At 33.5% G+C, this 25,110-nt stretch overlaps 2 protein-coding genes across 2 annotated transcripts in view; both read right to left on the bottom strand.

Annotated features, from left to right (window-relative positions):
* The window catches only part of LOC111704626 (CLIP-associating protein 1-A-like), a 66,948-nt gene that overhangs the window by 18,844 nt on the left and 22,994 nt on the right, over nt 1-25,110 (bottom strand). The window contains 18 exon segments of the mRNA XM_023476916.1: nt 921-968; nt 1,370-1,414; nt 1,770-1,847; nt 2,889-3,051; nt 3,361-3,501; nt 3,908-3,995; nt 4,444-4,502; nt 4,797-4,878; nt 5,296-5,408; nt 6,014-6,076; nt 7,173-7,229; nt 7,963-8,082; nt 8,493-8,576; nt 8,579-8,652; nt 9,479-9,544; nt 10,147-10,242; nt 10,657-10,744; nt 11,754-11,785. Of these exon segments, the coding sequence (XP_023332684.1) occupies nt 921-968; nt 1,370-1,414; nt 1,770-1,847; nt 2,889-3,051; nt 3,361-3,501; nt 3,908-3,995; nt 4,444-4,502; nt 4,797-4,878; nt 5,296-5,408; nt 6,014-6,076; nt 7,173-7,229; nt 7,963-8,082; nt 8,493-8,576; nt 8,579-8,652; nt 9,479-9,544; nt 10,147-10,242; nt 10,657-10,744; nt 11,754-11,785 (1,497 nt within the window).
* Nucleotides 13,075-21,086, bottom strand: LOC111704656 (transcriptional regulator ATRX). The gene is made up of 6 exons (XM_023476955.1): nt 20,506-21,086; nt 19,605-20,427; nt 18,305-18,774; nt 17,510-17,608; nt 16,570-16,642; nt 13,075-15,211 (listed from the first exon to the last, which is right to left on the bottom strand). Exons 2-6 carry the CDS (start codon nt 20,378-20,380, stop codon nt 13,573-13,575), a joined length of 3,057 nt encoding a protein of 1,018 aa, XP_023332723.1. The 5' UTR covers nt 20,381-20,427; nt 20,506-21,086; the 3' UTR covers nt 13,075-13,572.

Genomic DNA, 25,110 nt, shown 5'->3' with positions numbered 1-25,110 from the left:
TCCGATTTAGCAAGGATGGTTAGGAAGGATTTACTATTTACTACAGAGGTATTGAAAACAAGATTCAATAAAAGCATTAAGTAATTTGTGCTGGAAAGCTTAACAAAAATTCTTCAACTGAACCTTTAAATAAAACTAAATGTTAGTGGGTTATATCTACATCAAATCCCCCCCCCCTTCCCCTCAGCCAATCCGAACTTCTTAAAACCAAAATATCTTTTACAGATACTTTAAACATCTAACGAGCACTTCATATTTTAAAGCTGAAACGGATTAATAATATTACTGTTAGTATTAAAAACTGATTTAGTCCAGGCCGTCTTGTGAGTTTTCAGTGTCTTAGGAAAACAGTCTTTAATAAATTCTTTGAATTTCTAAAAGAACTGTCTTGAAAATAGTTCTCAGTACAGTCTTTGAAAATCAGTTCTCAGTACAGTTTTTGGAAAATAGTTCTCAGTACAGTCTTTGAAAAATCAGTTCTCAGTACAGTTTTTGGAAAATAGTTCTCAGTGCAGTTTTTGGAAAATAGTTTTCAGTACAGTTTTTGGAAAATAGTTCTCAATACAGTTTTTGGAAAATAGTTCTCAGTACAGTTTTTGGAAAATAGTTCTCAGTACAGTTTTTAGAAAATAGTTCTCATTACAGTCTTTGGAAAGTAGTTCTCAGTACAGTTTTTGGAAAGTAGTACTCAGTACAGTTTTTGGAAAATAGTTCTCAGTACAGTTTTTGGAAAATAGTTCTCAGTACAGTCTTTGGAAATATATCTTGCTTCAGTCTTGAAAACAATATTCAATACAGTCTTTAGAAACAATTCTTGAGTACAGACTCGGAGAACTATTTCTTCGTACAATCTTTTAAAAATATTTCCCAACATATTGGTTGGAAAATGAGGAAGCAATAAAGCGAGGATATTAAATAACCTTCCAATTTTATAAAATCTTCCAAACTATCTCCAAGCCCAGTTCGAACTGATAAATAATAAAATTAATATCCAATATTTCTACAAAACAAAAGCCCTAAAGTATGGAGCATAATGAAAAAAGCAAATAAAAATAAAGAATAAACTAAAATCGTGCTTGAATTTACCTTGAATGCATTTCTTTTCATTTTAAAACAATTCACCCAGTCAAACTCAAATTTTTTAACCCTCATTTTTGCAACCTGATGAAGTAACTAAATGTCCTTTGAATTATCAAAACACATCATGTTGCAAAGATACAAGGACTAGCAAATTTAAGTTTGAGGCAATTGTTCCTTTACAACCAATTTAAAATGAGAACAGTACACTGCACAGTAAAGATAAAAAACTAACAAAATCATCCATGCGGCAAAAAAAGACAACATAAAGCAATTTCAATTCTCAACTCACTTTTATCACTCAGATTGCTTTTTTCTCTTATTAAACTCCCCTTCCCTGAATATATAAGAATAAATTGTGAAAATACGAATTTTATCAGTTCCGTGTCCTATCCAATATGACATACAAGGGTCGCGTCTATCTTTACTCTTCATTGTAACTAATTTATCCAAATAATTATCAATCATTAACAATCAAAATGGTCAAAAAATAGCTTAAGGCTGACCACCCTGTAATAACCAGGGCTAGATGCATTCGGTTTCTTCAATTTAGATTCTATCTTGTTTTGGTTAATGATTGTTAATCTTCAAACTTACTTTTTTTTACATTATAATTTTCAATTTGAAAATCTGTTTGACCAATCTGATTGAAGTAATAGGGTAAGCTGTAGCTAAGCTGTTCTTTATCTCACGCTGTATAGATCCGCTAGTATATGATCTGGTTAATCTTAGTATCCCTGGAACCAACCCAATCCTTCTCCGGGATACTTCTAGACAATAATCTAGTTTAACCTATCCTGGAACCAACCCAACCCTTCTCTAGGATACTCCTGGGCCTAGTATCCCTAGAACCAACCCAACCTTTCTTCCAACCTTTCTTTGGTTACTTCTAAACGATAATCTGGTTTAGCCTATACTGAACTCAACAGAATCCATCTCCGGGATACGTTAAGACCTAGTAACCATGGTTCAACCCCATCTTACTCGAGGATATTTCTATACCTAGTAACTCTGGATCCAACCCAACCCTACGGGATACTCCTGGATCTAGTAATCCCGGAACCAACCCAACCCTGCTCCAGGATATTTCTAACCCTGGTATTCCTGGTTCCAACCCAACTCTTCTAACTTCAAGAAAATTAAACCACTACTGTATTTGTCACCAGCAAATAAATAAAAAATGTAAAAAAATTAATTCTTGAATATTATTCATATATTCAGCAGACCAAAACCTCAAATCCCAATTATCTAATCAAAATATCTTTTCAATCTGATGTTTTTAACTGAAAATTTGTTTAACTTAGACTTAGATAAATAAGTCAAAGTTAAGGTTTCAAAGATATGGGAGATAAGAAATTAGAGTTTGAGGCGAATTATCAGGGCTTTTGACTCATGTATTAGAAAAAATTCCATCTAGTGATAGTATCGACTGGATATTAACCAATCTTTAAGGAAGTGTCGTGCTAATTTTAAATGACCCATAATTTAAAAAAAGTGGCATGCCTGATTCACAACGATAGCCTTAAAAACGTCGTCTGATCAAGTAAATAAGACATCAACAGATTTTATTTTCGAAAATTGATTCTTAAATTGTATTTACTCTGTAACAGTGGAGGAAATTGTCACTTTTAAAGCTAGAAAAATGACGAAACCATCAATAATATTGATCAGATCAAGGTTTCCAGAGTACCGTTGTGAATCGGGCATTTCCCTCAATAAATAAAAACACAAGTCCCTTTAATGACAATACACCATCACCAATATATCCGAATGTTAGTAGAAAAAAACAAAAATAAAACCAAGCAACACACGTTGTCTGACTAGAGTTGATCTTGTCATGATGTCAGGCGTACCATCTCCCTTGGCTGGTGAACTCCATTTAGGGATTCCGCTGGATAAAGAAGGAATTCCGCTAGATATTCCAGAAGGAATTCCGCCTCCTTTCCGACCAAGGGTTGCAGAGCCGTAGCGCACCTATAAATGAATAGTACAAGCGACATATTTAAAGCGTTAACCTAGAAGTCTTTTAAAAGAAGTGGGCGACGTTTCAGATGGATTTTGATAAGTTGAAAATTTATGATTGCGAAAAGACTTGAACCGGTGGTGTCAACAACTGGTTTAAGGAAAAGATTATCACGGAAAAAATTCGGTAATTTTTAAACTATGCCAGGAAAATCATTTTATTTGACTACCATACGGGAGAAATAAGTGACACAGCTACAACTAGTTAAACCAAATCCCGTCTATTCAAAACTTTTCTATTTAATGTTGGAGAAAGATTACCGGAGCCATCGGAGTATCCAGGTTCTCCGTTGATCCTGTGACAGAACTCTGTCTAGATCTCACAACTCCACGCACTCCCCGATCCACTCCTCCTCCCATTAAGTTTAAGGAGTTAGATGAGCTAGAGTTAGACATTTCACCCTGTACAAAAAAGGTGTAAATTGAAGATTAGGGAAAATAAGTTTATTTAAAACTTTAAATACGCAGAGGCGTATACAGGAGAGGAAGGGGGGGGGGGCTATTGGGACGCAGTCCCACATTGGATCAGTGAAATCTATGGTTTCTATGGGGGTTTTCAGGCCTCCGCAATTTATAAGCTCCTCCCCTTTACATTAATTAATACGCCCCTGAGTCCAGAGATGTAGTCTACAATATAATTTTTTATTGATTGTTTTGCTCTTGGATTCAGACATTTCTTAACTTTAGTTGAAAAATAACCATCCAAATGCATTTAACTTGTTGATTTTTGAAGTAAAAAAAGTAATCAGAATAAAAGAAGCATAAAATTAAGCTTCGAAGTCCAAAAAAGAGCCCTCTAAAAACTAACCTGTAATATTTTTTTGTAAGAATAATCTAAACTCTGAAGCAGGTTTTCAGCTTGATCTTTGAAGTGATCAGCAAACCCCCAGTACGCTCTTAACAAAATATATATTTTAATTGATTTAACATTATTAAAGGTTGTTTTAAAATTCGAGACTTTCCAATCATACCCTATCGGAGTATCTATTTTTTACCTACATTTTGTTCAGATTATTTTTGTTTAGAAAATAATCATTTCTTGTCATTTGTGTCATTATCTTAAAGCAATTGAAAAGGACTTGGAAGTAATAAGACGATTGTGCATCTTTCGACCTACGTACATCCACTATACTAAACTTCTGAACTATTCGCATGTTGTTTTACACATGTGTACGCAGCGCCCTAGCCACAGTGCTCGGCCCAGAAATAGTACAAAAATAAACAGCTGTCGTATCCTCGTAGGTCGGATATTCTAGTAGATCAGAAGGTTTATAGGTCAGACGTTCAGTAGCGGGGATGAAGCGCGTAGACGATTCAACATTACTAATGATAACATTATCTTACTTTCTTGCGAATGTTCTTGCTTCGGCATCTGCATCAGAAATCCCCTTTTTGATTGCTTCCTGAAATAAATTTTTTTCATTATCAAATATTTTCTGAACCTGGCCAGTGGTTAAAATTAAATAATTCCAAAATACGAAATGAGCTATGGAAATATTGTCAATGATTTGCAAAGCACGTTTTCCAGATTTAATAATAATTCTATTTAGTATTTTTTTCTTCATGTTTTTATGGGAGATTTTAAAAGAAAATCTCAACCAATAAAGAGGCATTTTAACCACGTATATATAAACATTAAGAGAAATCTTTGTAATTAATTATCCGTGAAAAATGCCCAAGCCATAACTAAATTGTACCTGCAGCAATGCCACGTGTTTTTCTAGAGAGTGCGTTGGCCACGTGTGGAGAAGCTGGTCCAGAAACTCACAAATATACCGCCTTAATTACAATATTAATATCCATTGTCACGCTGTTCTTTTTCACAATAATATTTGAACTTATATTTTCAATGTTTGTGTCTACAATAAACTATTCCGTCAAAAACTGTTTTTAGTTGGTAAAAAAGTAAAAAAAAAAATCTTTTTATCACAGTCAATAGTCAGACCCCTAAAACTACGGAATGGAAAGACGGAATTTAACCTATCTTATGTGTCGTCTTTCTATTCCAATTTTTTTAAGGGTCACACTGTATTCTATCCCAGCCAAATACCCTACAAATATATATATATATATATCGTTGAAAAACTACCCCCCCCCTTTTCAGAACAAGCCCTTTTCCCTTCTTTATGCATTTTATCTCTTCTGACATAAAAAAATGGGGGGGGGGGGGTTAAAAATGTATACCCCCAATAATACCTGATTTCCTTTGATCTACTGGATACATGTTGACATATTATGGGAACAAAGCGTGTACTGACTGAATTCTGTATAATAAACCGAATACAAACAATACCACTAGTAGCCATCACCTAAAACAAAATTTACTGAAAGGGACTGTCCACGTAATTTCAAGTAAACCTCGATTAAAGTGTTGCCTGTCCGATTCAGAAAGGTACCCTTAAATCGGATTTTTTTCTTTATAAAAATGTTAAACATTTTGACAATTACGGCCCTTTTCTCTGCCACTTAAATCCACAACTCACTAAGTGTACAGAAACCCAATCTTTATCGGTTCGTAAATTCTTCTCAGACGAAATATACCGGTGTAAAACCGTCGGACATGCAACTCTTTAAACTGGAGGGTCACTTGTTTACTTCGAAAGTACCATAAATGATACAACAATTGTAACTCTAACAAGTTGAAACCATTAATTTTGAAGAAATGAGTAAAACTCATTCTATCCTCACAACGCAATTAGCATTCATTGGTCAGATCACCGATATGTTTGCATTTTTAACCAATTACAGATCATGATAATCTTATGAGGAAAAAAATGTAATAATGGAAATTCTTAAACGAGATGAAATAATCTTGATGTATTCTTTAACGAAGGCCGCAGGCAGGAGTACAACTCACAACTCTCATAAGTTTTAACCTCTCGCATGAAAATAAAATTGTTTATCCTAATTTTACCTTGGCACTGTTCTGTATCAAATTGATGAGGCTTGGAAGCAGAAACTCTAAAAATCTGTCAACCTAAAAATTATTTTTAATCTTAGTTCTAAACTTCTAAGAACTAGGATAGCTAACGTTGAGAAGAGTTAAAACAGCTAGCATGCATAATTTTCTAGAATGACAAAATCAGATTAACCAAAAAAATTGTAACGAACAAATAATAAATAAATAATAATAAAATAAAACACGCCATAAATTCCGAACTGAAACAGATTTGAACTGTCTAGAGAAAGTATGGAAAAACTAAGCTTTAAAGGGATAAAAATGATAATGTGTAGTCCTAACAGATCATCAAGAGCTGAAAACTTTAGAATGAGATATCCTTAATCACGATCGCTTAATCTGATTATCCAATGTACACATTTTTGATTTTATTCTTAATCCTCTTTTTGGATATCCCTACTGTATAAAAGTTGCGTTTGATAACAATTACAGATACAATGCTATATCGATTGAACTAATATCCGATTGAATTAAAGTCAGCTGTTCACAAGCCCGCTTTTACAGCATTTAAACAAATGTAATTTTAATTATGTTAATACGAAATTATTCAAAATCATACTTTAGGACTAATGTAATTTTGAAAGTTAGTTTTAATATACATTAATCCAAAACTTACGTTCGTTCATTCGCTGTTTAGTTCAATTGATAAGACACCATCTAAACCAGTAATCAAAACCGGTTTTTAAAGTTAAAGGGTGCATCGTAACATTACACGCTGATTGGTTAAATTTTTAACTTCTTTCTTGGATATCGAATGCGTATTTAAATAATCTCGGGATTAGTAAAACCAGGAGTTTTAGCATTAATCTTGATATCCACCATTACAAAGTTTTCAGATGTAACAATTTAAAGAGTGAAAGGTTTAACTTGAAGAATTATAAAGCTATTATCTACTGAACAATTTGGTTTGAAGAATAAATCCCCTCAAGTTACCTTTTTCTGCTGGTTATCAACAAATAAATTCAAGTTAAATTGAAGATTTCTATTGTAGATCGTATTAAATATAAAATCTTATATTTCGTCTGAATATTGTAAACTAAAAGCTTATTATTATAAATATACGTTTCCATCTCAATTCTTAGCATTTTTCTCTTAAAAACAAATTAATTACTACCTTATGCTTTATCTGTTGGGAGAGGAAGGCAATTGTTATACAACATTCTCTAACAACCTTAATCATAAATTCTTTAACACAAACTCAAATTTTTAATCACTTTATCTTTGCAACCTAATGGTGAAAACCTTTGAGTTTTAAAACTTGGATTATGTTCAGATCTAAATATTTATTCTAATTGGATTATTTGATCTAACATACTTCATCAGAGTTTGTTACAAAGACTCAATTCCATTATTCAGAAATTAACATTAGAATGATTGTCGTCTTTATATTCTCTCTAGAAATATCGCCAAGTTTAGTATTTGTAACTGTCCCATTTGACATATCGGTCTCAAATATTTCCAAGGCTCATTGACACTAATAAATCTAATTATTAGTGACAATAATTAAGAAAAAAGGACTAAGAGAATTATTCTACATCATATTGGGTATTGTCACTATTACTGAACAAATCAAAGGAAAAGAAATTAAAGAGTTAACAATAAATTATTAATAATTCAACAGAGAGGCAACGAATTCTGAGGGTTGGTTTGAGTTAAATCGTTATTGAATCTGATTCCTAGCCTTTTTAATTCTCAAACTTAAGACCATACCAAACTAAATTTAAAATTTAGGGAAACCGGTTTTTGGTCTGAGGTGCCTGACACTGTCGAATAAGTTTAGAAACACTAAAATTTTGTTACCTAAGTAAGAAAGTTTTTTTAACAGTTATCAGAATAAAAAAAGGATTTCTAATTTAATTCATTTTCCTCCGTCAGTTACTTTAATTCATATATGTTATTCCAACCTGTGATCTAAGATCTTTAACGCAGGACTCGAATGGCATCTCCAGACCCTTAAGACTGATGTTGAACTCGTCGAATTGACCGGCTCCAGCGATTACCAGGGAGCGCATCATGCATAAAGCCTTAACACAAGAAGCTAGAGCTGGGAACTCTTGTATTCTGGATATCGAGATCAAAGCTTGATCTCTTTGTTAATCTACAGATTAATTTAATATCGCGAACGTGAACAGCCAATTTTGCGTTCAAACAATAACACAACAGAGAAATTACGGAATATCCTGCATCAAGAGAATAAAAATCAAAAGTGTCTACAGCAGTACATACAAATTTGTATGAACTGCAATATTTTTTATACAATGAAACTTCCTGAGGTAATGCGATTTTTCACAAAAATTATCGGTTTTGAATTTTTTTCGGACACAAACAGACTGAAAAAAACCTAGACAGACAATCTTTATATATATATAATATATATATAGCCCGCAGGATGATGCACTTTTTTAATAAATATAGTAAAGGGAATATGGTTGACCTCAATTCTTAGTTTCCAATCAGCTGCATGTTTGGAGAGTGTTGTATGGATTTTATTTAACTCCTCATCCAGACCACGTCCAGTATCCATATTTTTACCTTTTTAACTTCTTCAAATGCTTGAATAAAACTTTCTTCATCCACGGCCCCGGCCTGGCCACCTAAAATAATGATAATAATGAAAACGAAAATAATAATAATAATAATTATCTCGGAAAGCAGTCCAGACTCCGGGTACCTTTGCTCCATCGAAAAAAGCTTCTCAATAGGACCATTGTGGATCATTTATTAAAAACCCCGGAAGCTTCAACTTAAAGATAAAAGCTAGACCCGAGCTTCTACGAAATTTAGACTTCACTCTGCAAAGAGAAGTTCAGTACACAACATTGAATTTACAAAAATGTTAGGTGAAAATTAACGAAGACAGCTTACAGCTAGCAACTTTAAAATATTAGATTTTCATCTAACTATTTATGGGGGGAAAAATGCTATTATAGACGTTAGTGCTTAGGATCCCCAAGATTTTGGCTTCCTGGATCCGGATCCGCAAGAATATGCGGATCCACGGATCCAGATCCAAGGGGCAGAATATCAACCAAAAACTGCAAAAAAAAAACTATTGAAAAAAGAGAGATTATAAAAAAATTTCCTGATATCTGAATGATTCATAAAGTTTTAGCATAAAAATAAGCGAAAAAAATAATTTGAAAATTCTGCATTGTTAGCACTGGTAGTGCTGGTATACGATACATTTTAAAATCATAACTTCTACATGAATATATTGGAAGATATATATATATATACAAAATATAAAAAGTTCATGGTGCTCAGACATAAGCCTGTTCTAGCCGCTGCACATTAACACTATCACAGCTTAGAGAAAAAACATGATAAGGGGTAGATAGCATAAGGAAAGACAAGTATGATGGGGGAGAATAAAAAAGGAAGTGGGGGGGGGGAATAAAAGGAGGAAAAGGGATTAATTACCCGATGTACTACCATATCTGATAGATGGCTGCCGCCTTATTGCTGAACTCGTCGATCTAGTATCCCCTGAACAGAACAACAACATGCATGTTATTGTTAGTAAACAAACAAACAAAACAAACAAGGGAGTTAATTTCAATTTGTGTATTTTTTGTTTCTGAAGCAGATTTTTGTGGCCCTTTTAATAGGAGCGTTCAAAACGAATTAAACTAATAAAATAATCCGTCTAAGGGATAAACAATCCAAAAATCTAAAAATGGAAAATGTAACTCCATTGTAAACAAACCAGGACAAAAGGTTAGTACTAACACACACACAAACATTTTAATATAATTGATTAATTTTCATAAATCTAATTGTAAATATATATTCAATGATATGGATTCTGCCATAAGCCAATTCTAAAACAAAACAAGCTTTTTGTTAAGCTGAAAAATCAAAAGTTGATTTGCCATTATAATGACCTAATCATTAATAGAATAGACTTGAGTTGACTTCCTCCACGCTGGGATATTTAGGGAGACATCNCCCCCCCGGTAAATATCGTAAGCGTTAGGGAGCGTAAAATAGTACAGTTTTTTCTTATACTAAAAATAGAAGATTTAATTAAAAATTAGATGTTTTTGGTCCAATGAAAATGGCAAAGCAATATTTGACTTAAATTCTACCAACAAAAGTTCCAGATCGTTTGAGTTTAATCCTTTTAGGCCCCAATATATCCGTCATTGTGTCAGCTCGTTTCAACTTTGTTGTTAGTTTAAAATCTAGAAAATAATTTTAACATCACTATTGAGAAAATGCCAATTTTAGTTTCACAGGAAAAAACTCAAACTGCAAAAATATCTACAATTTGATAGTCGTGATCCCTTTAAAAATTTACCAAGTGGTTATTCCCAAATTTATTTATGATTCATGACTCTTTATCTTAGTTTCCAAAACAGTAAATACCCAGTTAAGAATTTATAAGAACGAGATGCGTTTTACTTTGAAAATTTTTTTTTCAGTTTTAGCAGGCATAACATCTTTCTTCCAATAAAAGGTGTAATGTCATGATACTCTTCCATGTCCCATTCACAACAGTATCCATTAGAGCTTTGTCTGATATCCTTTTAATATATTATTTGAAGACGACAAACCAAACCAAATCTAGTAAAAACATAATCTTGCTACTAGGATACCTGAAGGTGGTTTAGGAGTAGCAAACGTTTTCCTATCTCTGGCTGGAACACTACTAGATCTGGATTTTAAGCTTCCGGCAGATTTTATCTAGAAACCAAACCGTTCTATGCATAACAGATAACGATGGAATAGGAAGACGACATTACAAGAATACTTAACCGTACTTAAAGCTGTCTGAAAGCATTAGTTTCGCTAGAACTTAAAACTAATATTTTAATGAAATGGGTAGGTTTGTTTACACTGCACAATTGCGGTGTCTCATGCTCATTGGACTTATTCTATAGGTCGTCTTCCTATTTCAGAGTTTTTGGGTCATCACTGTAGAAATCACAAAAAATACACAGGTACCCATAAAACTGGAAAAGAAAGAAGACTGTTAAACTAAAATTATGATTTTAAAATGTCAATTAACATGAACAGCAATTTTGCAGTGTTCACAGACCCATTCACTTAAAAAGACTAGTAAGCTACTGGTAACACTATTTTTTTAAACAACATCAAATACGCAACATATTGTTTAAATGTCGTCTTATCATTCCTGCAGTTTAAAAGGTCTCAATTATGTAATTTTTCTTTCGAAAAAAATAATTAAGCACTTTTTAGGCGACATACATTAAAGCTGCTCCATATTATAAAAACCATATATTTAATTGTCCAGTAGGTTTAATCCCAACTGGTAAAAATCTCCAAAAAAAAATTTCTATATATCTTAAAATGAAACATATAGTTTTACAGGAATTTTAACGCTTGCCTAAAAAGCTGATGTTCACAACATGGTGAATAAGCTCTTGCTATTTTTGAACATTATTTCAAAGGTTAGTATTGAAAATTGACGGATATATTGAGAAATTTGTCTACATTCAAATTAACAGCTAAATGGTTTAAATGTTTTATAACTTCGGTCAAATTTAAAGATACAGGACAGGGAGAGCAGACAGATCCCATTTTGAAGAGTTCTTAAGACGTACAAACTTATTTTGATACACTTCTTGTCGATTTCCATAATTAATGATACACCCTACATGGATTAGAAAATTAGAGTTGTAGGCAGGTGTTTAATTCCTTATATAATAAATAGTAAAATTTAGACTAATACCGAAGCTCTGTCTGTTTCATCCTCGTAATTACCTGCAAAATATAATAAAAATACAATAAAAATAAATAAAACTACATTAAGATCAAATAGAAATACAACAATAAATAAAAAAGTTTTCAAAATGCGTGCTAAAATCTTTTAAGAGACAAAAAGGTTGGTGGTATAACTGCTTATTGGTTTCCTATACGAAACGTGACTTGATTTTCCATGTTTCATTAATTATTTATAACACTGTTATTTTGGTTTGCAGTGTTATAAAGCTTTTGGACAGAAATTTTCTCTTTATCGAGAAGCCTTTCTAGATTATATTTTGTCCCGAGCTTTAGCGAAGGACAAAATATAATCTGAAAAGGTGAGGACCTTCGAGATATTGATAAAATTTAAGTCTAAAAACTTTAAAGCACGTCGTGCCAAAATAATAATGTTATAGGTAATATTATGAAACGTTTGTGTACTTGTCTTATTTCAATGGCTATTTCTAGATCAAATAAGCTTTGAAACAAAGCAGAAGTCATAATAAAGTTGATTTCAAATTTTTAGGATAATATCCTAAACTTTTTGGAGAATTTTTTTGATGACCTCGATAGATTAACTGCTTCCTGTTTGGCTTGTTTTCGCTTTATGAGACAATATATGAGACTCTCACAGATTTTTAGACGATAACTCGCAGATTTTTGAAGTCCGGCTTCCAGATTGATTCTTAACAATGACGAGATTTAAAAATCAAATTCATCTTAATTTTTAAATTAGTTCGTTGATTCAAGTACGGCGTACGGCAAATAACCTGAATTTAATTTAAAGTTGAATTTTATTTAAGAAGAAGATTTTATTTCATCCTTTTTGTAAGGAAGCACGCTAAATTCGTATTTTCCCTACATCATATTGATAACTAAATAAATTTGGCTTGTCTGTTTGTGTCCAATAAACGTCAAAACGGCTGAACCGATCGGGCCCAAATTTTTTGTGGGACATCTAGGGACCCCAGGGAAGGTTTATGAATGATTGAAATTTTAAATATTTGTCTCCATCAAAATTCGATCTTCATTAAATTTTTGAAAATTTTGAAAATCCACGAAATTTTTTGTAATACTAGATTGGGAACCCGGCGCTGTCCAGGATACTCAATACTTAACTCCTGCCGTTTACCCACGCGTCATCGTAAATATTAAGTTCCTTATAAAAGTGGATCAATTCAACTTAAATCAAAACCAAGCTAAGAACATTTCCGTGGTTTTCCAAAGTCCAGGGGTTCATGAGCTAAGATCAGACAAACTGACATACAGAGAAGACTACTTAATGTGTATATAAATATAAATGTAGATACTAGAGAAATGTAGAGTTTATTCTGTACTAAGATGCACATTCAGCGACTAGTCAGCATGAATAAGATATACATGGCGTTAATGGCGTAAAATCAAAATAAATTAACTATCAAATACACAGGTTACACTAATTTACAATAAGTTACTTTCTCAAGTTTTCCTGATAAAAAAGGAAGATGACCAACTACTTTACAAGAAAAATGGGGGGAAAGAGCAAGAAAAATGAGTGTGAGTGGGGACGTATACAAGCTTTGAATTGAAAATATCCAGATTTAAAGAAAAAGCTAAATTTCTTTAACAAGCTTATATTGCAACTTCTGGATGACTAAAAACAACAAACAAAATTCAAAGTTAATTCGATCAAGGTAATAAATGCCACTGAAAGTTTGAGATGGACACCTTTACTGAAGTGGTTTCCACTATCTTCCCCTTCATAGTGTTAGAGGTTCAAATTTTTAATTTTCAAAAGATACAATCCAAAATGTCAGGTACTAGTTTCAATTTTCTTTAACATGTTCATTCTCGTTTTCCTTATCATCGTCATTTGTTGATTCCTTGGACTGTTCCTCTTCGATTTCAATCTTTTTAATTGGTTCAGTTTCAACTCCTGCTTTATCTTCGCTTTTTACACCTTTTACCTCTTCCTGACACTCATTACTTTCTTCTCCGTTCTCCTTTACTTCCTTATTTGTCTCCTTTACTTCCTCCCCTGTCTCCTTTTCTTCCTCCCCAGTCTCCTTTTTTTCCTCCCCAGTCTCCTTTTCATCCTTATTAGTCTCATTTTCATCCTCATTAGTCTCCTTTTCATCCTCATTAGTCTCCTTTTCATCCTTATGAGTCTCCTTTTCATCCTTATGAGTCTCCTTTTCTTCTTCATTAGTCTCCTTTTCTTCTACATCTTTATTATCAATAAGTTCGTTTAGTTCAGATTGAGTTTCAGGATTTACTTTGTGATCCTCTGTAACCTCTTCTGCAAGCTCAATATCTTCATCAGGAGCAGTTTTGTCTGCTAACGCATCTCTTGGGTAATCAATATCTTTTTCAGCAGCATCTTGACCGTCTTCAACAACATGAAAACTATCTTCTTCAGAAGATTTTATCTGAAGACGACCTAAAGCCGATTTCTTTGAATCAGTTTCCTTTTCAGGGACAGTTGAAGCTTCACTGGAATCTTCCATTTCTGTTTTATTGTTTTCATCATTTATTTCTAAGGGGTCGGGTATAGATGTGTTAATTTCTTCCAAATCATCCGTAGATGTTTTCTCTGACGCATTTTCAGGAGGATCTTTTTCATTCTTGTTTTTTAATTCAGGATCTTCCCCTTCTTCCAGTTCTTCAATACTCATGTCAAGTATTCCATCTTCTTTCGACTCTTCTGTCTGCTTGATTTTATCTTCAGCTTCTTCTTCTTTAATCTCTTCTACTTCCTCCTCCTCTTCATCAAGTGGAAAAGGAAGATCAGGAACGGTTTCAACAGTTTCTATGACTATATCATCGATAACATCAGATTTGGCAAATATTTTGGCTTCTTCAGCGCTTCCTTTCACCTCTAAGACCGGCTCGATATCTCTAATATCTGCTTCATCCATGTTGAGTCTATAAATGTCAACTACCTTCTTGTCGGCAGTGTCCAGGTTGACCTTGGAGTTTGCAAATGCTTCCCGGATTTTCTGCGTGGCAAGGACAACGGTTTTCTCGTCACGGTCAGCATTGGTTGACCATGATTTCCGAATATCATTGATCATTGATCGTAGTTTGTTTGCAGCTCTATCAGCTTCCAGAAGCATTGAATCTACATAGTGTTTTTTATAATTTCCGTTGATTGGTGGTCGTACAGCCGGTAAGCGCCCATTTCCGACAAAATGAGTTCCTCCGTTCTTGATGATTGGCCGGATACCTGGAACCGGCCGGATAGGATTCGGCCGGACAAAATTCAGAGATTTACCGGCCTTTGTAGGACTTTTTGTCCCGTTTTTGAGGACTTTTCCCTGCTTGGGCTTGAGGACTTGTTTCCCCGCCTTGTTTTTGTAGTACATGAAAACACCGTAATAATCCGCGCGTGCGCGACGTATACAGGATGGGTCGCACAGCAGACACTTCCATTTTTCTTGCTCCTCGATATTCTGAACGTATTTCCTGAAACAATTGCAAAATTATTTTAACATGTTCAGGGAGAGAATGATTTTCAAAGCTTGGAGAAATGTGTTTTTAAAGCTACCATGCTAAGCTGAAATAAGGTTTTAACTTGAAACTTTTGTTCCCCAACATGTATCTAATGATAATAAACAGTAATAATTTTAGATGTTAAAGAGGGGTCGCCAAATAACAGTGTTTTAAGGCAATGGTTTAAAAAATGAGATCATTAGAAGAAATGGCGGAGGGGGGGGGGATTTTTAAATATTTTTAACCTTAACAAAATTAATTTTTTGAATTATTTAAGGTCTGTGAAACCAGAGATGGGAACTTTAGAATGGTGGATATCAGGACTAATGCATAATCTTCTGTTTTTTGCTAATCTAGAGACTAACATAAGCTCGAGATTAGATATTTAGATCATCAAATTGGATTCTAGGTACGCCAGATTGGTTCGTTTTCTTGACTGAAAGGGCATTCACTAAATTTTTCACCCATTTATTTATTAATTCATTAGTTAAAATTGGATAAAAACGAATCTAAAACGAATTACAAATACTTTATTTGTTAGAAATTGCGGATTTCTCTCATGTCATTGGTCAATACAATTTACGAACTATATTCCTGCACTCTCATCGGAGAAAATAATGTACGGATATCCAATTAGAGAGAAAAAGAGTGGATTAAGGACTAAAATTAAAAGTTTCCACAGTGGATATCAGGATTAAGTACTTGGGATTAAGGTTATCCATTCTTTCCCAGCTCTTGTTTCAAATATATAGTTTGAGGCAAGTGTTTACTTCATTTGTTAAGCAGTTGTCCTGAGTTCAGTGTTATGATTTTTAATTTTCTTGTTTTTACCAAAAACCCGTTAGCTTAGTTACAAGAAAAGTTAACCTTTTCAAAAACAAATCCAATGGGCGAAAATTTTAGGATATTGTAACAATATGGATATTAAGAGTATTGATATGAAAAAACAGTTCTAAAATCTAAGTATCCATTAAATTTAATTTTAAGATAGTTTTAAAGTTTTAAAAAAACCTTTTATTAGTTAAAAGTCGAGATTCGTATTTTAAGAGCAAAAAATGTATGTAAACAGGCTTTTGTTGATGTTCCGAGCTGGGAACTTTTGAATGGTGGATATCGGGATTAATGCTTAATCCACTCTCTTTCTTAATCTCCAGATTAAATAATGCTTGTTCTCCTCTTGTTATTAATCTCCAGATTAATTAACCGATCTGAATTAAGGATATCCCATTCTAAAGTTTTCAGCACCGGATTCTTAGCACTGTAAACTATGAAATCAAAATTCAAAATTTCATTTCAACTTGAATAACTGAACATTAAAAGTTAATACTAACCTTCCAAGATTCCACTTCAGGCACTTGTTGCAGAACGCTTTAGGACAAAAATCACAAAGATATATTTGGCCTCCTACACCAGATCATATTTAATTCAACTTTTTTCGGTTTCTTAACAAAAATATGAGGAGATAATCGAATATATTTTCATAATATTTTTCCCTTACCAAGTCGATATTTCAGGAACAATTGTTAACCAGTATAGTCTAGTGAAATCCAATAAACTACGAAATAATGGGACTGTATGCGTAATTTAAAGGGACCCTATATGCAAAAATGACAATACCCGATTCACAACGTTACCCTTGAAACCCTTATCTGAACAAGAATGTGGAAGATACTGTCGTTTTTCTATAAGGCATTAATTCTGATAATTACTACATGTTTTCCTCCAGTAGAAATAAAGAGAAGCCACTATTGGAAATAATCTGAATTCAAAATTAACATTTATATCTAATTCATACTTGATCAGACATAACTAGAAATAAATGTAGGGTTAAACTAGAAATAACTCCACGTCTCTTTTAATGAAAAAAAAAACTTTAATAAGATAAGTTTTTTCTTCCAGGATATTCAAATAATTAATTTAAATATAATCAATTTTCTTGAAGGATAATCAATTAATTTTTGCATTTGAATATAAGTTTTCCCCCGGATAATTAAGTAATTAATATAAATATCATATCATATCATATCATCAAGGATAATAATATAAATAATTTGAATTTCTTCAAGGCTGATTTATAACATAATTTTTTCTTTCATAATAATTAACTAATTAATTTGAATATGATCAAGTTTTTTCTTGAAGGATACTTAAATAATTTTTTAATTTGATTACGGAAAAGTTTTTTTCCAGGAAAATTTAATAATTAATTAGGATATGATAAAGCTTTTCTTCCAGTATAATTAAATAAATAATTTGAATATGATAAAGTTCCTTGACTACACCATCGACAGAACTCGTCATTTCCCTCTGGATCCCGTTCCCAGCCTCCTTGACCATATCCTTTCCGACATTTGTTGCACATAATCACACCTAGACAAAAGTCAATCAATCAATCAATCAATCAATCAATCAAAATTTTCAAAAAATATCTGTCGAGGAATTAGAAACAATGTACAATGTACAATGTACAATGTACAATGTACAATGTACAATGTACAATGTACAATGTACAATGTACAATGTACAATGTACAATGTTACAGATTAACCCCAAAACATTGGCGTTTTTAAATTAGGGGAAAGAAGTTTTACAATAAGATTATTGAAAAATTCTATAATAAAGATAAATAAAGATAGCAGCGGATGCCGAAAATCAGTCCCTTTTCAAAAATAATTTCTTCCCGATTAGTGTAAAATATTTACATGCAATAAGAATCAACATGCCGATTTATGTGCACAACCCTTTATATTTGAAAAAAGTTATATGCTTGGGGTGGGTTAAATACTATGTCAGATCAAAAACAAAAGAAATATTCATGTCTTCCTTTTGAAAAAAAGTTTATCATCTTTCGAAATGACTTACAGATTTTTGCTACAGTACTTAAAGAATGAATACAAAATTTTCAGAATTAAAAAGAAAAGAAGTGACGGAATCTTTTACTTATTGATCAGAAAAGTATACCGATGAGAATACGCGTGTTGGCACAATATTAAGAAAGGTTTACTTGTAGTTTTTAAATCTTTGATTTGTGTAGGGGTTAAACTTATATGATAACACATTGCTCACCTAGCTCTGGATGTCTCTGAATCTGTCCTTGTGCCTTGAAATTCAAGCATTCGTTGCAGACAGTGCACTTGAGGGTTTTAGCCTCAAGCTGCTGAGGAACTGGCGCCATCTTTACAATCAAGGCCAACTCTTCCTTGACCACCTTGGACTTAAACCAACGCTCGTCTGCGGCCACCTGCCCCGTCGGGTCCGTGGCAACCGACATCTTACGATTTGGTGATGCCGACATCGCATCGTCATTGACTGTAATGAGGAAATCTTTGCCCTTGCCGCCGATAACTCCGCGGCAATCTTGGGACCCGCACTTGCACTCCTGGCCCTGGTCTGTGTTGAACAAGGAGAAATTGTAGTCGTACGTGATCTCCTCCCCTGGCAGGATGTCGCGCTTAGCGAACACCGCCATCCTCCACAACCCGTTCACGTTCCACTTTTCCATCTCACAATTCGGATCACAAGAATGGTTCACAAATCTACAAATATTTATAAATTATAATTTTTTAAGAGACTGTAAGCGTAATATCGAGTGGTCTTCCATGGCAAAGATGGCAATGCCCGAATTTAAACGGTACCCTTAAAAGCGTTGTTTGATTAAGTATGAACTGGGTATCGATGTTTATAATTAGAACAAAAAAGGATAATTTTTAACTTGCGCAATTCGCCTTACTGCGGCAGGAAAAGATAAAGAAAACATAAGAATTAAACATTTTTAACATTGAAAACAAAAATTTCTTCCATATTGTTGATCAGATTAAAATTTAAACATTAAAATAGTAAAGGATAAAATGTGAAGAATCTGAAAAGGCTAGCACTGAAAGTAAATATGATCACAATTTTTTTAAAGGGAAGCAATTTTTCAAAGTCTGTCAAACTCCTCTTTTGAAAGAAATTTGTCAGAATACAGAAAAGTACATATTATTAGCCGATTTTAATTTTTTTTACGATTAATAAAAGTTTGAAGACGAAGAACTTTGGACACCCAAAATTAATTTCAGGGCTCATTTAGATTTTTTCGTGTTTCTTCAAGTTATTTTTTTTTGAGAAACAATCTATCAATTAATTAGTAATCCATAGAAGAATTTACCAAGATTATTTAATCAATATCTCTTTCATACCCCATTTCTGTGTTGAGAGCAAAAAATAAAATAATTATGTTCTTGATGATAATTTGCTTTGAGAATTGGAACTCATATTAACCCTAGTGCATCAAGGAGATTTCCAAATTATCTCCAATACATGAAAAAAGGAAGTAAAAAAGTATACACCCCAGACAGTGCAAACATAAAAACAAATATATTTGTACCTGCACTCCGACCCTGCTCTGTGCGCGTCAATGAACGTCTTGCTGTCCATCCCGAGACAGTAATGATGTGTATCCCCCTTGTATCTCATCAACATCCTCTTCTCAAACTCCTGGCTAGTACACAGCTCCCCTGTGTACTCCAGAATTAAGGAACCTGCAGATAATGCTTGACGTGCGCGTACACCCCAACCCTTCTTTTGCGTCATAAACCTTTCTAGCCCGGGTGCATACTGACGGCGTTGTATTTTCTGATTACTACAACGCTCCTTAAATGTGCAAAGTTCTTTATCACACTCCGTGAACGTTGATCTATTGATACATCCCTCACCACACGCCATTTCACCCTCGGGGGGCTCCTTGCACACGCAAACCTCTGGCTCATAATCCTTCAACAAATCTGCTTTCTTGATATCGGCATTGTATAGATTCTCACTTAACTGTTTATATTTCCATGTTATAGGCTGAGCCGGTTTTGAAATCTGTTTCAGAACTGGTTTGCCGGCCGGTGGCCGGCTGGGAATCTTTTTCACGGTTAGGTTGGAGTTGTTGAGGATTCCCATGGCTTGCGCGGTTAAATTAGATTTCATGTTCGTCAATCCCGGATTCTTGTTGGGTTTTGATCGTTTCGGCGGGGGGCGGGTAGCACCGGAGTGGCCTCGTTTACCATTCGTAGTTGGAGGCGGTTCGTCGATCAAAACAATGTCGTCTTCTGTCAGGTTTTCAAGAGGTTCATCCCCGACGTCACAGGAGACGTCAAGAAACTGACTGATATCCATCACGGTATATTTGAATTACACTATCGTTTCAATTTTAGATTTTTAAACTGAAAAAAAGTTTCATATACAAATTTGAAATTAAATAAATTAAATAACAATTATTTGTATCAAGTTTAGTCACAAACCTGTAGAAAACCCAAGTTCTCGATAGCTTTCTTGGATAAATTTGCATCAATGTTGACGCCACGACTCCATCTTTGTTGTGTGGAAATGAGCTGCGCAGAACTTGAATCCGTGTCTTCTGCGCAGGATTGGGAGCGCAATGATCGTTATTTAGTGAACTGCGCAGGTGTCAGCGGTCTATTGCTATTTTTTTATATATTAATAAATCACGCAACCTCTTAACTCTACTTTACTCTTGGCAGGTTGTTAAGTTTTTAAACCATGAGAAACAGGGTTCTGGTTACCCACGTCCCACACAGAATGAGACTACAAATGGCGACTGTACGGAACTTGTAATGTCTGTTTCCTAATATTTATGATTCCTTGCCACTAAAAACTTTTTTCTTTCATTGACAATCAATAAAAAGGCCATTTTAAGGAATATGTTAAAGGCAGAAGACTTAATTATTATCCATATTTTAGAGTTTTGAGTCGTCTTTGCAATATCATCCTTTGTGGGTAACCCTGTAACTGTAATTTTAACTATATAGTTAAAATATACAGAGTGTGAAAAAATATTGGAATTTGAAGAAGACTTAAAAATCGTCTTCGATGCATGTAAGTTGCTAACTCATGTAATTGTTAACAAGCTCCGCCCCCCCATAATTCCACTTACAAAGGGCCCCCCCCTTTAAATGCCCCCTGTAAAGGAGTAATACGATTCATCAATCGTAGAAAAGCTAACTTTTTTCAAATTGTCTTTTAATTCCCATGTTTAATTATGACTTTTGTACGAACAAAAATTAACACGCATATTTCAATATTCATAAATAATACTGGTTTTTAATTACTCATTTACTAGCCGGTCCTATAACACTTACCTAAAATTAATAATAGTAATTAGTTTTATAATTTTACGTGGAAATGACCGAGTTAAAAGTATTTATAGCAAACATTATTTATATTATTATTACAGGGTGTCCCACGAAACATGATTCAGTCGATGAATAGTTTTGAATGCCTTCTTCCATATACTGTATTATATATTTAAAACTTTTTGCAGTTTATCTATATTAAAAAACTTTACTCAAATATAGTTTACTATAATAAGGATGTCATAAAATAATTCTTATTATTCTCTTTGCTAATAAACAACTTGAAATATTATGGAAGAAGACATTTTAAACTATTCACCAACTGTCATGTTTCGTTAAATAAAAAGTAACTGAAATAAAATTAACTGTCAAGTACGAAAGATGGCAACGTAGAATTTGTACACTCTCAATACAGCTGAATTCTGACGTCACGGTAAACAATGTTGTATTCCTCGTTATATTTTACACTTGTGACGTCATGTATAATTGGTCCATTTCTCTGTTGCCACCTATTGTACTTGATAATCTATTTGACTGAAATAAAAAAATAAGTTTGTTTTCTTTTTGTTGTATTCATTAAAAACTTGTAAATGCCTGCAATTGTGAAAACTTTTTTATCTGGCAAAATGTTCAGTTTGAAACAAATGGTTGTACAGGATTTGAAGAATAGCTAGAGTTTGAATCGAGTTTTCAGTTCCTTTATATTTTACAACTCAATGCGTAATATTAACACAGAACATGTTTATTAATAGACCACAACAATTTTCAAATTGAATTAAGACGTTTTAGGAAGATGAAAAAGTGAATTTAATCTTAGAAGATTGCAATAAACAGCAGGAACACTCCTGGACATCATTATTGCCACCTCCTTTTAAAGATAGTATGCGTCGAATAGACAAATAACCGGAGATTTACAAACCCAAAAATAGAAATGAGATTTTACATATTTAAATGCACTAAAAGCGTATAAACATTGTAATAAATTAACATTTCACAGCTTTCTAACATTTTAAAGGAACTGTAAATGTAATGTCAAGTCAACCTCCAGTGGCACAATTTACTTTTTAATCTAGAGAACTCACTCCTAAATTTTTTTTCTTACAGAAAAACCAATAATATCTACTTGATCCTTGTTCAGCTAAACTTTTAAGGTACCGTTGTGAATCAGATATGCCACTATATGTACATTCTTTATCTGTAAAATTTCGCCTTAGCTGATATGTCAACTTCTTTTGAATGAAATGTTGTTTACCATGACGTCATATTGTTTATTTACTATTCTATTATTGAATGTAATCATTATATCTCTGATGGTAACAATTGTGGTTTATGAATACCGTATCTTATTTATATTCAATATTAAATAATGAAATGTAGCAAGACATCCCTCCCCCCCCCATATATGTATTTATGAATGAATGAATGCATTTAAGAGTGCTAAAATCCGAGTAGCAAAATATTTACAAAAACTTGGGATAAGGTGGACAGAATAGGATAAGGGTGGACAGGGTAGGATAAGGGTGGACAGGGTAGGATAAGGGTGGACAGGGTAGGATAAGGGCGGACAGGGTAGGATAAGGGTGGACAGGGTATGATAAGGATCAAAAGGGTTGGATAAGAATGTACAAGATAGGATAAGGGTGGACTCGGTAGGATAAGGGTGGACAGGGTAGGATAAGGGTGGACAGGGTAGGATAAGGGCGGACAGGGTAGGATAAGGGTGTACAGGGTAGGATAAGGATGGACAGGGGTAGGATAAGGGTGGACAGGGGTAGGATAAGGATGAAAAGGGTAGGATAAGAATGTTCAGGATAGGATAAGGGTGGAAAGGGTAGGATAAGGGTAGACAGGGTAGGATAAGGGTGGACAGGGTAGGATAAGGTTGGACAGGGGTAGGATAAGGGTGGACAGGGGTAGGATAAGGGTGGACAGGGGTAGGATAAGGGTGGACAGAGTAGGATTAGTGTGGACAAGGCAGGATACGATTGGACAGGGCTTTGAGTGTTAAGACTTCTTGGCTGTGGTCAAGAAACTTCTTTACAAGACAATACAGTTTTATTGCCACCATAAAACCAGGATTAAATCCTATACAGACATTTATATCTCAGTTTTTAAAGGGATGTTCTAGAAAAAGTATAGTTGTATATTTGAACAGGGGTTTTCTGTTTTGGTTTCATCTACAGTTGTATGGTTTTATAACAACATTTTATAAGCATGATTTTATATATACAAGTGCAGGTGCAAAATATGCTTTGCACATTTTCAACCATGAAATAGATAAAAAAGTTTACATAACTAGGCTTCGCGCCCGTCTTCTATTTAAATTGTGAACATGTTCTTTTTGTTTACATTTTAAAACAAAGAAGAAACAAATTTTGCGGATTTAAAAAAAAAATTCGCGGATTTTCAAGAATTTAATTTTTACAAAATTAAAAACCTTTAAAACACATTTTTTAAATTTTGATCATTCATAAACCTTCACGGGGTCACGTGAGGTCCCACAAAAAATTTGGACCCGATCGGTTCAGCCGTTCTGGCGTTTATTGGATACAAACAAACAAACAGACAAGCTAAATGTATATAGATGTACACTGTAAATTGTAAAATGTGCAGTCCAATGTACACATCAAGGTTGTAAAATAAGGTTAGTTAAACTCGATGCGCTCCAATGTACGGAAAATGTCGTCTCTGAAGATAGATAAATACTCAATATGACGTCACTGATTATAGAGGAGAGATTGACATAATATTTTATATCGTATATGTATACATCGTCAGTTGCTGGCTTTTGTAATGATATATGATTTCATATTTCTATAAAAAGGCTTTATTCCAAATAACCCAAATATGGTTATATAGATTCATCTAACGTGGGACTTAAAGGTCCAGAGTTCGATGTGACAGTTTTTTTATGACCTAAACAACAACTGGACAAATTCGAAAATCTTACAAAAATTTTGCAAAAAGCTTAAAAAAATCTTTTAAAAATCTTTCAAAACTTACAGCTTGCAGAAAGTAACAAGAACCATGTTTTTACAATAGTCGTGCTTTTCGAGACGCACTGCAATGTCTTCATAAAGTGGACAAATTGATTTTATTATTTTATCACACTTAAAATGATCTTTTATCACTTCAATCTAAAGATTTAGTTTTTATTGAGTATTATTAAAGTTTAGATCATAAATGATCGCAACTTGCAACATGGTAAATTTAATGATTTTTTATTTGAACAAATAAAAAAATCTACGCAAAAATTTTCAGTTTTAAAACTTACACCCCCCCCCATTTCCAACTTTTACGGGATAAAACAAACGGAATTGTACTTTAGTACTGTATAGTGTACATACCCAGAAAATGGTTATAAAAAAAATAAAACGTTAATTTTTTTATTGCTGTTAAGCGATTAACGAAATATTAAGAGTGCATTCCAAACATCGCGATTGTCAAACAATTGCATACAATGTACTTATAGCTTTATGGATGTACATTGTACATACTTTTATTCATAACTAAGTGCGGGTGCGTACTTAGGAATGAAGTCATTTAAAATATACTTTTTAGAATCCTGGCTTTGTGGCCATATTTTATTATTGTGTTCTTTTGTTCCAATTTTTCAAGCTGTGCCCAGAATTTAGCCCGAGCAGGTTCGGCATAATTACTCGGTTGTATTTTATACAATAAAATCATTATTTTACTCCGGGTTCACGTTGTAAGGGACTGTCGGCGTAATTTTAGAATACCCATTATTTTATA

The sequence above is a fragment of the Eurytemora carolleeae genome, unplaced genomic scaffold, assembly GCF_000591075.1.
Source record: "Eurytemora carolleeae unplaced genomic scaffold, Eaff_2.0 scaffold31, whole genome shotgun sequence".
NCBI lineage: Eukaryota > Metazoa > Arthropoda > Copepoda > Calanoida > Temoridae > Eurytemora > Eurytemora carolleeae.
The sequence above is the reverse complement of the archived record's forward strand: the minus strand, read 5'-3'. Positions and strand labels throughout refer to the sequence as shown.